Consider the following 17,134-nt stretch of genomic DNA (forward strand, 5'->3'; position numbering starts at 1 on the left):
GACAGCTCGAGATTGTTGATCTATTCCTCTAGGTATATTAACTTTATGATTTGGTACTACCTAGGTCCTTGACATCACAATTAATCAGGTTACACAGCTGTATGTATACCTGTGTTGCAGTTGAGGAGGTTGTGAGGTTGTTGTTGTTGGTGGAGTAAATACTGATGGTAGGTATATCGGTGCATCGGTGACGGTGGTCGGCAAACCAGCTATGCAGAAGTCATTACCGACTTCCAAAAAGAAGGAGGTTATACGTTCGGCTATATGTATCTTTTTTTTTTTTTTGTATGTTCAACGATAACTCAGCCATTTGTGATCCGATTTTCAAAATTTTTTTTGTGTTTATTGTTTATTGTTTATTGTTGTAAGGACACCAAACAGTACATACATTAAAAACTTATAGAAATGATCATAAATAGTCAAGAAGAGCTGATGCATGTACCTTAGTAGGTGACACAGCGTTTACAATAGCAAGTTCAGGCAGAATATTATAACATCACAATAATTAATTTAACTAAAACTAACAGTAAAATTAATTTATACTTAATTACAAGAAACAAAAATTATAATAGCAATTCAATAGTAAAAAACACAAAATAAAATAAACAGCAGTCACATAGGATATAATCAAACATATAAATAGTTAAAAGTATACTAATTAATGATTAAAATGAATAAAATCTAAAATCTAAAATGACAATATATAAAATTCATAAATTATTACATTGATATTTAAATTAATAAAACATGTGAAAAATTAAAAAATATTGTGACAATGTATAAATATATATTACTTTAAAATATAGAATTAATAAAATAAATAAAATAAAAATAATATTGCATTTCATTTAACATAAAAGTGACTAAAAATTTTCTTTTTAAATTGGTTGAATGAGTCGTGAAAAATGTCTATGTCAGCTAAATCATTATTAACAATATTATATTCGTTACTCATTCTAAGGATTGGTGCGTTAAGACCTAGATTAGTTTTGCAAGGAGGACCGCGTAGGATCTTACTTATCGGTCGTCGAGGCAGGTGATACGGTACAAACACTGAAAAATATTCTAAAAGTTCGCAGCAACCTATATGGCCATTTACTATTTTGTGAAGTAATAGAATACCATGCACTATTCTTCTAGTCCTAAGGCAAGCCATATCAAAGAAGGCAAGGCGATAAGAATAAGGGGCCCTATGTGAAATGCCGCTGCAAGTAAAGGCCAGGTGTCTAGTAAAAGACCTTTGTATCCCCTCAATTCTTTGCGAAAGAATAGTGGTTTTAGGGTTCCAAACAGTACTAGCATATTCAAGATGGCTTCTTACTAATGTGTTGTATAGACAAATTTTTGTGCTTATAGAAAACCCCTTGCTGTTGCGCTTTACAAATCCTAGAGCTTGCGACGCCTTTTTGACGACATTGTCGACGTGAGTGTTAAAACTGAGGTTAGTGTCCAGTGTGACACCAAGATCACGTATTTCTTTTACTTCTTTGAGTGCAAAACCATCTAGTACATAATTTGAGCAATGAGGCAATTTCCTTTTTGTAAATTTAATATAAAAGCACTTTTTTGGGTTCATAAACATTTTGTTCAGAGAACACCATCTGCATAAGCTATCTAAATCAGCTTGTAAAAGTGTTGATTCTCTTAGTGAGTTAACGGTCAAATATAATTTTAAATCATCTGCAAACATAGATAAAAGGCAGTATCTTATTACAAGAGCAATATCATTGATAAATATAGAGAAGAGCACAGGTCCTAGGTGCGATCCCTGGGGCACGCCTGATGGAGCATCGTAAAGCAATGACTCAAATCCATTGACACTTACAAATTGTATTCTTCCTTCAAGATATGAAGCAAACCAGGTGAGAAGTGTACCAAATATACCACACGCCTCTAATTTAGACAACAGCAAGACGTGATCTACCTTATCAAACGCTGAGGAAAAGTCGGTATAAATAGCATCGACCTGTGAGCCTGAATCAACTACACTAGCGATGTGTGAAGTATAAGCGAGGAGATTGGTCTCAGTTGATCGGTTTTTCCTAAAACCATGTTGGAAGTCATTAAGAATGGGTTCGATGTGAAGTGAAAACGTTTGATAAATTATGCATTCAAAGAGCTTGGAGAAACACGGTAAGATACAGATAGGTCGATAGTTGCAAATATTGCTTTCATCACCCTTCTTGTGAACTGGGATTACACGAGCCTTTTTCCAAAGTGATGGAAACTTCCCAGTGCACAATGAGCGATTGAAAACAGTAGTAAGTGGGGAACTCAAGTTTTTACCGCACTTTTTGATAAATATCGGTGGTATACCGTCAGGCCCAGAACCTTTGTGTATATCAAGCTTCTTAATTTGTGCAAGCACCTGAGCTTCGGATATGATAATTTTACCTAACGTCTGACCATTACAGGGAATCGGTCGCTGCGCGAGATCAGTACTAGGGACGTACACAGAGGAAAAATGAGATGCGAATAAATTAGCAATTTCGGGACCAGAGTTAGCGCATTTTTGACCGAGAAACATTTGAGCAGGTATATTCGATTTACCCTTCCTTTTGGCCTTAACATAGCTCCAGAAGGCCTTTGGATTGTTTTGTATGTTAAGATCTAATTTGTACTTGTAATCCATGTAACATTTGTTTAAAAGTTTATGACAACGGTTTCTTATAATGTCAAATTCAATCTTATCTCTGGGATTGTTGTATCTTAAGTAGCGGCGCCTAATTTTATTTTTCTCATTTCTGAGTTTTATGAGGGGCTGGGTGAACCACGGCGGATTGTGTGACTGCGCCCTTTTACGCTTAGGAACGTGTGTTTCAAATACCTCGTATAATGTTTTATTAATAAACTCGACCATATCGTCAACATCATCACAGCATGTTAAATTATCGGCCCATTTGATCGTACTAAGGTGTCCATTAATGGCTGTGTAATCAGCCCTATAGAAGTTATAATCTCTGCGACATTTTGATTGCAATAACTCTGTACCAAAAAGCTGAAGACTCAAAAGTAAACAAGGATGTTTAGGGTCTAACTTACTAAGAGGGAAGGGGGGTTGTTTAACAGAAGAATCTTTCAGGTTTGTTAATATTAAGTCAAGAAGCTTATTGTCACAATTACGAATGCAATTAAATTGAGATAAGTCATTAGTGCACATAAAATTGATTAGGGTACTCCCAAGAGTATTGTTGCAATTATTCGGCGTCAAATAGTTGGTACCGTCCACCTCTGACCAGCCAAGAAGACCAATATTAAAATCGCCCAGCATAACAATGTCGTCTACAAGATCTATTACATTACAAGCGTTATTAAAAAAATTAACCAGTTTATCGGATTTGACTGGAGGCGGGAGATATACGACGCACAAGGCAAGTTTCCTACGAGTATTATTTATTGTAATATTCAAAAGGAGCCACAGGTCCTCGCAATCTGTCTCCCAATCTTTCATACGTATAGATTGTATATGGCGTGACACAGCTATCAAGACACCTCCGCCATCTGATTTAGTGCTAGAGGTAGAGCTGCGATCACGACGATACACAATGTAGTCTTCATTAAATAGCTCACCTGTGCTCACTCCCGCATTCAGCCAAGTTTCGGTCAACGCAATAATTTGATAATTTGACTGTAAAATATTTAAATAAACATCGTTGGTCTTGGTCCGAAGACCTCTTACATTTTGGTAATAAATATCCATTAATTGATTAAAATAAACATGCCTTAAAAATAACATTAGCAATAACTAATTTAAGCAATATTTAAAACTACATAAGTCACGACATTTTTTTTAAACTCTCAACGTTACGTATAAGAATGGCTTGACTTTGTTCATCCCTGCGTGCATAGATGCGGCCACCCCGCACCCAAACGAACTTGTAGCCAGCTTCTTTTGCCTTCTTGCGCGCTGCGGCGTGGAGTGATTTGTTGGATGGTGACAAGTGTTCCGCAACAAATATAGGTGTACTGGCACCATCGAGCCCCAAGTGAGATGTACTTAACTTATTCTTGGCATTTTTTTTGTTGTATGTAATGACCGCAGCTAGAAGGGCATCTCTATGGCGTGTAGTTCTGAGTTTGACTATCACTGTGCGAGGGCGTGTGTTGTCGCGGTTAATCTTAGCGACACGAGTAATATTTGACACGTCATCCTCAGGGATGTCATGGTTAATTGTTTTTGTAATCTGTGTAAATACCTTGAGGAGGTTTTCAGATTTTCGCTCCGGAATCCCGTTAATTTCGACGTTATTTTCACGTGTGCTTTGTTCCATACTACACAACCTATCGGACAGGTCACTTACAGTAGACATCAAGGCCGCATTTTCCGATTGTAGATTTTTTATTATGGTTGATTTCTGTTCCAAATCCTTTTTAAGATTTTCAAAGGATTCATTGAAAAAGGAGAATGACTCATGGAAGGTTGATAGCTGCTGGTTAATATTAATCAATTCTTTTGTGATAAGTTCACGCATAGCTGATTTGAACGAATTATCAAGTTCCTGTTTTATTATATCTCGTAGGCGCTCTTCGGTAACATACGGCGAGGTAGGCTTAGGAGTCGGGTTTTTTGCACGCATAGTAATGTTATTAGAATGCTCATCATAGTCAGTGGTATGTGTACTCGAGGGGCTGGCCGTCGAATTAGGTTGGCGTATCGGTGTGTTCGAGTTATCGCCACCCTGTCGGTTCTTTATGACACATTTTGGGCATTTCCAACTGCGTCTGTTTTCGCTCGTCATTGAGCGGAATGCGTTGGAAGATATGCCAGCGCATTCAAGATCGTATGTTAAGTTGCATTTGGGACATTGCAGATAATCACGGTTTTTTATCGCAGCTAAACAGCCCGAACAATTCTTTGAAGCCATAATTAGCGTGAATATTTATTTTAAGGAACAGAAAATCGAAAAAAGACCAGCCGGCAAGCTAGGCTCGAACCCAGTACTATTCGTTCACTGTCCTTAGAGTCTTCCGCTTCGGTCACCCGTGTTATGACGTTGCTTCGAAAAACGTTGTACTAGTATGTAGATAGTTTGAACGTTGTTGGATGTCAGGATATTGAATTTGAATGCGTATTGTTTTCACATACCACCCACATTTTTTATTATAATAAATATTATCGAGTTATTAATTGAAACTTTTGTCCATGTAATAATTATTATGGAGTCGAATATTAACAGCGGTTTGATAGAGCTTGATGCACTAAGAGTTATATATTGTATGTTCCAAGCTTAACTCACGGAATCTATTATTTTCTGGGCCACTATCTTGTTCACAATCACTGAGAGTCACAGTCACTTTCTGTATTACAGTTTAAAGCACCTTATCACTCGTAGATACTTTGGATAACATTGTCACGCAAACTTTGAGTATTAAAGTATAAATTGAAACTTAAGTTAAAACTTAAATCGATGTTTAACTATTTTTAATTCAATAATAAACGCGGAGCTGATCTTGCCTTGGCGACTAGCGACCTCTATTTTTGTGTTGTATAGGGTTTAACTTGAATTTGGTACAATGTTCACAAAAGTGGTGATCTGATGATGGAATCCTGGAGGAATCGAGGGGACTCCTTGAAATTTGTATGGAAATATATAGTGATTTCAATTTTTTCTGAAGCATTCGAGGTAAATGCTGCCAAAAAGTAAGATTTCGCACCAGGTTATACCCTGGATTCGAAGGTACCCAACAGAACTTTTGAATCCTTATAGATACAGGTTCGCGGATTTCGGCGTTGTTTAAACAACTGAAAGCATAAGTCAATTCATCAATTTATTTGATCATCATCATCAAAATCATAATTATGCCATGGGTCATCACATTATGACCTAATAATTGATGCTTTTCGTGATATTTTGCATCGAAGCAGATATTTTTGATGATTATTTCGCTGTTTGTGGACCGATTTTCAAAATTATTGTGTTGTTGTATAGGATATAATCTTGATTTTGTATAATAATTACGAAAGTGGTGAGCTGATGATGGTATTTATGAGCAATCGAGGGAAATGCTTGAAATTTATCAAAATAATCATAGTGGTTAAAATGTTGTTTCTAGTAACTTAAACATATGTTACGAATAAGAGAAAGTTCATACGAAGGTGTCTCTTGGTCCAAAGGCACTGAACAGAACTCCTGAACCTTTAAAGATAAAAGTTTATAAATTGCAGCATCGCTTAGATGCAAGCATTTACCACAATAATTTCGCTTACAGTAACATAATGTGAATAGTTAACATTCGTAGTGGTTATTTACGCATAAAGATCTTGTAGGTAACTAAAAAGAGAGAAAAAATTAAAACCGACTTTCAAGGTAAAAACAATAATAATATGAACTAAAAAGTATTAAGTAAATAACTCTTACTCTGTAATAGTGCCTTTTTCAGAATTCGTCTAAATCTCAACTATTTCTGTACATACTACAGTCTTCATTACTTTGAAGTCGGTACCAGTCCCAAAAGCTTCAGATATTCTGACATTGACTGAACTCACGATAAAATTTGCTGGTACCGACTTCAAATAATGAAGACTGTAGTATGTACAGAAATAGTTGAGATTTAGACGAATTCTGAAAAAGGCACTATTACAGAGTAAGAGTTGTTTAATACTTTTTAGTTCATATTATTATTGTTTTTACCTTGGAAGTCGGTTTTAATTTTTTGTTAAAAATAATAATTTTTAACACGCTTTTACTCGTATTATATAGCTTGGGCTGTATAAAATATGTATTGTAACGGAATCTTTGAGCACGATTCTTTACTATCTTCAGTTGTCTAATTAATTCGAAACTTTGCATATGTGTTAAGAGCCAATAAATGACAATGCAATAATGTGTTACAATTTTGAAAAAAATATATTTTTAAAAGCGTGTTTTTTAGTTTCTTTTTAAACTAAGTAAGTATCATATTTTATTATTCATAGTGCCCAAGCGTTGCGCAGTACACACGAGTTCTATCTCTTCTTTTACTCTCATATCCCGACCAGATGAATGCGGAATGACCAACATCAGGCGCAGGAGTCAGGACCATCAGGGCCATAGATATAACTAAATACGGTAAGTGCTAAATAGTTATCACGCACAAAGAGGATATTAAGTACGTAACAATCACGCATGACGGCAGGACCGACTTTTGCATGCCCATCAGATGGTTCACCTTTTTTGTCAGACAATCTGTTGATCAGCCTGCATTATCTTAAACCAACTTGGAAATAACATTGTTCCAATTTAATCGAATCTACGACATCCGAGCCAAGAGCACACGTTTAAACCACTGGATCATAATAAAGCCGTACCAATAAACAAATTAGTAAATAAGAAATTATTCACACAACGAACAAATTGATAGCAGATCGGAATTTTCGTAACAGTTTTCGTGGAAATGTTATCATTATCAAGTATTCTTTCTGTTAGCGCCATCTGTATTCCGCTATTATGTCTTATACATTTTAATTCAAATTGAGCGATATTCCCCATCCTTTTCCACTGACGCCGTATGCACGCTACTGATTGGTCAAGACAAGTGGCGTGATCTGCAAGCTCCTGCGCTGACGAATCAACCCCCGAGGAGAATGCATTATGCATTGACTCTTGAAAATCGTCGCTAGCCGCGTCCGCTCGCTCCTCGGGCGATATATCCGCTAATAACTTTAATCCTGTGCTTTTATCCGCATCGAGCGCGCTCGCTAATAACTATAAACTATAGATGAGTGAAAGTGATTTGTGAAGTGCAGTAAAACCACATCCGAAGACAATTGAAGAAGGGACGAGGTCGGCGCCATCCACTCTCAGGTAGCGTGCTTTCTCCTTTCCTTCTTCCAGCAATATCGCTCATATTAAGAGCTGGCGATTACCAGTTCTCCTTCGAAATACAGTCCACCTAAACCCTAAATTAATTCTTTGCTTAATAAAGTAAAGACATTTCCGCAAATCGCCAGACACGGCCATATTAAAATCGGCCATCTTATCCCGACCGCACCATTTGGTAACGTCATTCTCACACATAATTTTGGTCCATTACGAGCCGGACATCCATAATATTAATTCAACATTATAGTGTCGCTAGCAAATTCCGTATTTCAAGCGCTTCATTTAAACCGCCTAAAGTGTTGCCTTTTATAATTAATAAATTACAATTACCGCATACCGCATACCTATCGCATTACGCATTACCGCAATTTACTTTAAATATTTCCCCGCATCTATTATTTTTCCGCATTATCTTTTCCCGCATTTAAAGTCACAGGATTATATTATACCCCGCACCGCATCGCGTACCTTACTTCCATACAAGTAGGTACTTAATATTTTACCGCCAAATTGCTCGCTGTAATTTGTACGTATTTACAAACCGCATAATATTTGTTTATACTCCCGCAATCTCAAGTATTTAATCTTTTCGCACATTTAAATAAATACTTAGGTACTTAAATACTTAGATTTTGTTTCACAAGGTCGTTGATAGAATATTAACATTTAAAAATGTCGAAAGTGTCGAAACAAGACAAACAGTCTATTTTGAATAACAAAGAGTTAGCGATGTTATTAGCTAAGCGTAACGTTTTATTTGAGCGCATTCAAAACATTTACGATCGCTCGAAAACCGCTGAGTCATGCGAAGCTGATAAGGAATTATTTCTCAGTTCTTGCATGACGATAGAGGAAATTAGAACTAATTTTCATAAATTGTTGGACGACTATAACGCCGAATTACTTTCTTTAAATCCTGATTCCCAACTAGACTATCAAGCATACATGTCATTTGAAGAACTGTATTGCGTTATTAAACGCGTACAATCACGTTTGGAATGTAACTACGCTAAGCCCAGCGACGCGGCACGCATCGATACAGTACGTATGCAGCCGAGGCTGCCTGCGATCGAGCTCGTGTCATTCGACGGTGATATATGCAATTGGCCGCTTTTTTATGCAAGTTTTAAATCTACTGTGCACGATAATGGCTCTCTGACCGACGCTGACAGATTGTACTATTTATTAGGTAAACTGTCGCCGAAGGCGCGGACCGTGTTCGCAGGAGTTACACCAAATGCTGAGAATTATCAAATAATATTCCAATCGCTTCTTGATAGGTATCAGGATACTCGCATCCTCGCATCTACGTACTTAGATCAAGCTTTAAATCTTAAATTGTCTGGACCCGCGTCAGTTTCTAGTTTCCAATTATTTATGAATAACTTTGTCACTGCAGTAAACTCTTTAAAAAACTTAAAATTAGACGACCTTTCAGATTTCATATTGCTACAACTCGCTTTGAAAAAGTTCGACCGAGACACTATACGTGCGTTCGAAATGACGGAGCGTAATAACAAAATACCTACACTCGATAGTTTCATTTCTTTTATAAGAGATCAGTCTCGAATATTTCTTAATACACAAAATATTTCATATAATATTTCATCTCGTAATATCGGTAAACATAGTTCGAATAAACTACGAGGCGGTAATTCCGCTCCAAATCCGCAGTCGTACGTAACATGTTCAGAATCTATCAATAATAATAATAGTTTACATAAATGTATGTGCAACAACATTGTGCACGATCACTTTTTTAAATGTCCCGCTTTTAATAACTTGACTCCGACCGCTCGATTTAAATATGTTAAGGATAATGAAGCTTGTGTTAATTGTTTAAGTTTAAAACATAAGATAAGCAATTGTTCAAGCACATCCAAGTGTCGTGTGTGTAACCAGCGTCACCATACATTACTGCATTTTAATAAAAATTCGCCGAGCAACATAAATAACAATCCAGTTTCTAGCGGTCAAGGTCATCGCGATAACGCTGCACCCGGGTGCACTGCGCCTAGTGATAGAAATTCCCAGCCGGAAGTATCTTTGTGTAGCACATTCGTCGCGCTGCCGGCGCGCACGCACGTGACCGCGCGGCAGACCACAAACAGTACTATACTTCTAGCCACCGCGCAAGCTATTGTTTACGATACGAGTGGATCACCGATAATCGTGCGTTGTTTACTAGATAGCGCGTCGCAAAGTAGTTTTATTACTTCCCATTGTTTCCGACGTCTCGGACTATGGAATAAAATGAAAAATTGTAATTTAATAGTAACAGGAATCGGTGGCTCGGAAAAACCGTGTAAGGGTTCCGTAGATATTAGAATATATTCGCGCCTTAATAATAATATTAATTTTAATGTTTCCTCGCTTATAGTGGATAGTATTACGGACATGTTGCCGAACGCTCATGTGGACGTATCCGCACTTACTCATCTCGAGAAATTGCCTCTCGCAGATTTAGATTTTGCGCTTCCGGGTAATATCGATATTTTGATCGGAGCTGCAGTATTCCCGCACTTACTGCTACCTAACATAGTACGCAGTGAGCAAGAAAATTTACCTCCCGCTATTGAGACGGTTTTCGGTTATGTGATTATGGGCGCCGTGCCTACGTCACATAGTTCTCGTTATACTACGTCTTGCTGTTCTGTTCTTCAAGAAAATAACATTAATTCTCTCGTAAAGCGATTTTGGGAGCTTGAAGAGATTTCCGCGCCGCCCTCGATGAGTCATAAGGACCTCGAGTGTGAAGAACATTTCCGCGCTACTACTGTTCGCGATAACAGTGGTAGGTATATAGTCGCGTTACCATTTTGTGGTGACCCTTATTCGCTAGGCGATTCGTACGCCGTCGCTCTCAGACGTTTTCATTGTTTAGAACGAAAACTGAATTCGTCACCTAACTTACGCCGCGCTTATAATGACGTTATTCGTGACTACATCGATAAATATTTTTTGAGCCCAGTTGTGAGTGATAACGCTGACTGCGTTCCCGCATATTATATTCCGCATCACGGTGTAGTTCGCGAAGATAAAATTTCCACTAAACTCCGCGTAGTTTTAGACGCTAGCTGTCGGACTACATCGGGCCAGTCTATCAATGATATTTTGCATACTGGACCGAATCTACAGGGTGATTTATTTAACATAATAATAAATTTTCGTCTTTTCAAAATTGCTTTGTCAGCTGATTGTCGACAAATGTTTCTTAATATAGGCGTTCACGAATCTGACCGTAGATTCCAGCGTATATTTTACCGCTTTAGTAATGATGAACCTATAACGGTTTACCAATTTAACCGCGTTTGTTTCGGACTTAGGTCCAGTCCATATCACGCCTTACGAGTTGTGCGTCAACTGATTGCTGATGAAGGCGATGATTTTCCCGCTGCTGCGTTAGCAGCTTCTAAGTCTTTATTTATGGACGATATCGTTTGTAGCGTTATAGACACTCCGCGCGCAATTTCGCTTTGTGAAGAGCTTATTCAGCTTTTCAAGCGAGGCCAATTTGATCTTGTCAAATGGACGAGTAATTCAAAGGAGGTTCTCGCACACTTATCTGATTCTCATAAGGCTTCACCGGACATTGAGTTCGATAAGTCCATTCCGCATAAGGCTTGCGCTGGGACAGATCGCAAGATAGTTTTCGCTTTGACGTCGCACTGCCTGATGCGAAGTGTACCAAACGCATAATGCTGTCCACAATAGCTCGACTTTGGGACATAATGGGTTTTGTGGCTCCCACCATTTTGTACGCCAAGCTCTTGATAAAAGAGCTTTGGTTGGCAAAGTGTGAGTGGGATGACGCACCTCCTAAACATATAGTCGCAGCCTGGAAGCAGTTTTGCAGCGAGCTTCCCAAGCTCAATCAAATTATTATACCGCGTCACTTAGGATTAGTGGATGGATGCAGTGTTAATTTAATAGGTTTCGCTGACGCTAGCGAAAGCGCTTACGGCGGAGTAGTGTATATGCAAGTCCGCAATGGCTGTAATTATTCTGTGCAATTAGTTTGTGCCAAGTCTAAAGTCTCGCCAGTCAAAACCATTTCGATTGCAAGACTTGAATTGTGTGCAGCCCTTCTGCTGTCACAATTGCTTCGCAAGGTCAAGGACACAGTTTCAGCCCACTACCCCATTAATAATATTTTCGCTTTCACTGACTCCAAGATAGTACTTGCTTGGATTTATTCTTCTCCGCATCGCTGGCAGACTTTTGTCGCCAATCGCATTACCAAACTTATAGAGTTTGTTCCCCCCACTTGTTTTAATCACGTCCCGGGTATTGAAAACCCCGCTGACTGCCTGTCTCGTGGAATCCCTCCAATGGCCCTTCTCGATCATCCCTTATGGAAACGTGGTCCACCCTGGATTAGCCATGATCCGTCAGAGTGGCCCATTGAACCCTATAGAGAGAATACAGAAGTTGAGGACGTACCCGAGCAAAAAATTGTCTCTCATCCCGTGGTCGTTGATGTTGCGCATTCCCCGTTTTATACACTCGCACAGCGCATATCATCTTGGTCTAAGTTGTTACGCGTCATCGTTTATGTCTGCAGGTTTCTTAGGAAACTACCTAAAGGAACTTTTGTTTCAATATCCGATCTGGAATACGCAGAACGCAAATTATTATTATCCGTACAGGCTGTTCATTTTAATAATGATATTCAAAGTTTAAAAAATAACTTACATGTTTCCCCCGCTCTTCTTAAACTTAAACCGTTTCTCGATGAGAACGGTATAATACGCGTCGGTGGTCGTTTGTCAAATTCAGACGAGCCTTATAACTATAAGCATCCGTGCATTCTTCCGCGTCATGATCATGTAGTCGATCTTCTTGTAGAATTTTATCACAAAAGGCATCTTCATGCCGGTCCAGAGCTACTTATGTCCTTACTCAGGCAAAAGTACTGGATTTTAGCTGCTCGGCGAACCATTCGCCAGATAATACATAAATGTAACACGTGTTTTAGATTTCGTCCGCGTCCAACTTATCCTCTTATGGCAGACCTTCCTAGCCAACGCGTGAACCAGGTAGATAAGGCGTTCACATTTACCGGTTGCGATTATGCTGGACCTCTACAGTACACTCCGATACGTGGTCGAGGTGTTAAAGGTCGTAAGGCTTGGTTATGCATATTCACATGCCTAACAACGCGCGCTACGCATATTGAGATTGCGACGGATTTGAGCACGGTGTCTTTTCTAGCCGCACTAAAACGTTTTCTTTCGCGCCGCGGCCCTATACAGTGCTTGTACTCTGATAACGGCACTTGTTTCGTGGGCGCTAATTCGTACTTACGCGATTTATATAAATTTCTAAATGAAGAATACCGCACACGTCTTCAAGACGAACTTTTGACCAATCACATTGATTGGAAATTTATTCCGCCTGCCTCTCCACATTTCGGGGGATGCTGGGAGAGCATGGTTAAGGTAATAAAAACGCACCTCTTTAAGGTTATAGGTCAACAAATTCTTTCTTACGAGGAACTTTTAACTGTCCTTGCTCAAGTCGAGGCATTGATAAACTCGCGTCCGCTTACTACGTTGAGCAGCGATCCCGCTGAGCCTTCTGCTTTAACTCCTGCGCACTTCCTAAACACAGTGCCATTGTTGTCACTACCCGCTCCTGAAGCACATTCATCTAACATGCTTCAAAGACATACACTGCTCGACAAGCTCGTGCAGTCATTTTGGCGGCGCTGGCGTTTAGAGTACTTACATAAGCTGCAGACTAGATATAAGTGGAGTAGTCCTGCTTCGCCTATACGGGAAGGAACGTTAGTTATTATCATTAATGACAATTCACCACCGCTTTCGTGGCCACTAGGTGTCATCGAAAGGTTACATACCGCTAAAGATGGTACAACTCGCGTTGTGACTGTTAAGACCGCGAAGGGAAGCTACGTGCGCCCTGTTGTACGTCTCTGTCCATTACCTACCCAGTGAGATCTAGTTGTAACCTAGATCTCCTTCCTTTAGTTTGTAGGTTAGTTATAATTCAGTAAATTGACGGTAATGCGATAGTTTACTTACTTAAGAAATATACTACTATTTTTCAGTCTTTTTTAAAGGTAACCCTTTAAGGCCGGGGGAATGTTAGCGCCATCTGTATTCCGCTATTATGTCTTATACATTTTAATTCAAATTGAGCGATATTCCCCATCCTTTTCCACTGACGCCGTATGCACGCTACTGATTGGTCAAGACAAGTGGCGTGATCTGCAAGCTCCTGCGCTGACGAATCAACCCCCGAGGAGAATGCATTATGCATTGACTCTTGAAAATCGTCGCTAGCCGCGTCCGCTCGCTCCTCGGGCGATATATCCGCTAATAACTTTAATCCTGTGCTTTTATCCGCATCGAGCGCGCTCGCTAATAACTATAAACTATAGATGAGTGAAAGTGATTTGTGAAGTGCAGTAAAACCACATCCGAAGACAATTGAAGAAGGGACGAGGTCGGCGCCATCCACTCTCAGGTAGCGTGCTTTCTCCTTTCCTTCTTCCAGCAATATCGCTCATATTAAGAGCTGGCGATTACCAGTTCTCCTTCGAAATACAGTCCACCTAAACCCTAAATTAATTCTTTGCTTAATAAAGTAAAGACATTTCCGCAAATCGCCAGACACGGCCATATTAAAATCGGCCATCTTATCCCGACCGCACCATTTGGTAACGTCATTCTCACACACTTTCAGTTTATATATCAGTGAAAATCATCTTATAAGAAGATAGAGTTATCATCGCGACAAGTTGGATTGGGAAATAATTTTATTTGAGTGTTCTGAAGAAATTGCAAAATATACCTATCAGGAAAAGTATTAAATTCTTCCCTTTTGCTTTGGTTTTAGTTAGGTATACTAAATAACAGCCCACTTTTTAACCGACTTCAAAAAAAGGAGGTTATCAATTCGACGCGTATGTATGTAATATTTGCAGAACTGCCCAGCCAAGCCAGCCCAATTCTTTTTTGTTGTACTACGTATGGTTCAACTTAGGGAATGCTGCAAGTTTCATCAATATCGGTTTTGTAGTTTTCGAGATAGGGAATTTTAATTCTCAATTAGGTACGTACAATTTTGAAGTCGGTTTTATCTTTAAAAAAATACTATTATTTTTATAATGAGAAGTATTTTTTTACATGAATGAAAATATAGAGTTAGTATAGGTACTAAGTATGTATATTATTTACGTGATAGCTCATAGTTGTCTACCAACGTCTATCTCGACTACTGTATGTATTTAAGTAGTTCCAAGAAACATAATATGAATATTGTTCTTTGATGATATAAATATAATATCAACTTCTATCGTGACTTGAGAATGAATAATTTGAAAGTTTTTTGAGTTCTATTTAAAAAAGCCCGTCCACGATAGGGACGCATTTTTTTAAAATTCAACCCACTTGGGTAGTTACCTTGTTAGGTACAACTTAATATCTACCTCCTATAAGATGACGGCCGTAGCGCGGCGCGCGCAAGAACCGTTAATTTTTTCGGGATGAAAAGTATCCTATCTCCTTTACCGGGACTCAAAGTATCTCTGATGCTCAATTACAGCAAAATCGGTTGTGTTTGTGCGTGAAGAGGTAACAGAAAGATAGGCAGACACACTTTCGCATTTATAATATTAGTAAGGATAAGAGTTTATGGAGTGCAAATTATAGGTAAATAACTATTTATTTACCTATATGATTTGCACTGGCTATTTTAACCGACTTCAAGAAAAGGAGGTTATCAATATTCAATTTGACCTGTATGTATGTAATATTTCCAGAACTGCCCAGTTTTCATATATGTTAGTCTATTTTTTTGTTTTTAATAGGTACCTAAATAGTCAAGAACGATAAAATAAGAATAAAATAAAACAGAAACCTGAAAGAACGGGAGTCGGGACAAACAACAAGACTGTCTGAATATTTTTGTGACATCTACTAAGCTAAGCTAATGGTACAAAAGCGCTTTAATGGTAGGTGATTAAAATCAACGGTAGAGTTTTTGTACAAGGTTTGGTACAAAAACCAACATTATGGTTATTTTAGATACAATAAATTTTGATTGCCTGCTTCGTTTATCGCGCGAGAACTGTACAATTTTCCCCAACAAAAACCTATATTATCTTTTCTTGGACCTATATTATATATAGTACTTCCTGAGATTAGCGCGTTCAAACAAACAAACAAACTAACTAACAAACTCTTCCGCTTTATAATATTAGTATATAATAGATGAATGAGTTCAGCTGTTTAAGTCTGAAGAGTAACCAGATAGACCAGCGGTCGTCACACTTTACTGGCCAAGGGCCACAGTGCACACATGACAATGTGAGTGCCAGCACCGGGCCGAAGAGTATAAGGGTGGGTTGCACCAACTTACTTTAACTTTAACTTTAACCATAACAAAATGTCAAATGAACTGTCAAATCCCTAGTAAAGTGCGCGCACGATAATTTTGCGCGCGGCTGAAAGATAACTTTTCGTCGGGCCGCCATATTTACTTATTAATCGATACGCCTTTTCCTATACATAATTTAAATAAGTCAATAAGGATATTATAGTAAAACTACCAATAAATTATCATTGGGATTACCCATTTTTTTAATGAATCCCTACGCTGTCACGCGCAGAGTTATCGTGCGCGCACTCTAAAAGTCCATTATAATGGACGCCATATTTGACGATAACCTTAACTATAACTACGCCTCTGGTGCAACCCACCCTAAGTATAATATTATGTGAAGGGCGCTTCAAGAGCAATTCCACAATACCGAGTAAAGTTTCGAGACAGTAATCTCGGCAATTTTTTTTGGTCGAGAACACTGTCTCGCCACTCTACTCGATAGGTGTAATCAGCCCAACAACAACTAGATTAGGTTATTATTTTAGCATTAATTGTTAACTAAACATTAACAATAACGGGCCAGAATTGGCCAGTTACATTTATCATTAAATAAAAGGAAGGGTAAAGATTTCTCAAAAAAGAAAAAAATGTTTGCATGAAATTAAAAGAAATTAAATATTTACTCTCCTAAATGCCTTATTTTCGGCAAACTGATTAATTAAATCATTCATAGCTGATGATGCAGACTTTAGTTTTTCTGAAGTTTCTGCCTCTATGGACAATAGTGATAGGTCTGACAGGCGTTTCTGTCCCATAGAAGTTCTTATACTCGTATGAACGCACGCTTTACTCGGGAAAAAAGAATTTGCATTTTTTTACTTTTCCCATTTCTGAAATTTAAAAAATTTTAGAAGTTTTTATTAATTTTTGCTTAACGGGGCCCTCGTAGACCGGGGGCCGTAAATTCTACTGCTGATATGGCG

At 38.4% G+C, this 17,134-nt stretch overlaps 2 protein-coding genes and 1 long non-coding RNA gene across 3 annotated transcripts; 2 read left to right on the plus strand and 1 right to left on the minus strand.

The window, feature by feature from the left end:
* The first annotated feature begins 855 nt into the window (after positions 1-855).
* LOC121731848 lies at positions 856-2,714 on the plus strand. Its single transcript, XR_006036296.1, has 3 exons — positions 856-1,441; positions 1,847-2,133; positions 2,415-2,714. It is a non-coding gene; the product is annotated as an uncharacterized LOC121731848 (long non-coding RNA).
* A 1,062-nt stretch (positions 2,715-3,776) lies between these two features.
* On the minus strand, positions 3,777-4,352 carry LOC121731847. The gene has a single exon (XM_042121520.1). The coding sequence runs from the start codon at positions 4,308-4,310 to the stop codon at positions 3,777-3,779; it is 534 nt and encodes a 177-aa protein (XP_041977454.1). The 5' UTR covers positions 4,311-4,352.
* Positions 4,353-7,408: 3,056 nt separating this feature from the next.
* On the plus strand, positions 7,409-11,501 carry LOC121731884. The gene has a single exon (XM_042121560.1). The coding sequence runs from the start codon at positions 8,475-8,477 to the stop codon at positions 11,499-11,501; it is 3,027 nt and encodes a 1,008-aa protein (XP_041977494.1). The 5' UTR covers positions 7,409-8,474.
* The last annotated feature ends 5,633 nt before the right edge of the window (positions 11,502-17,134 follow it).

Source organism: Aricia agestis, chromosome 11 (assembly GCF_905147365.1).
Source record: "Aricia agestis chromosome 11, ilAriAges1.1, whole genome shotgun sequence".
NCBI lineage: Eukaryota > Metazoa > Arthropoda > Insecta > Lepidoptera > Lycaenidae > Aricia > Aricia agestis.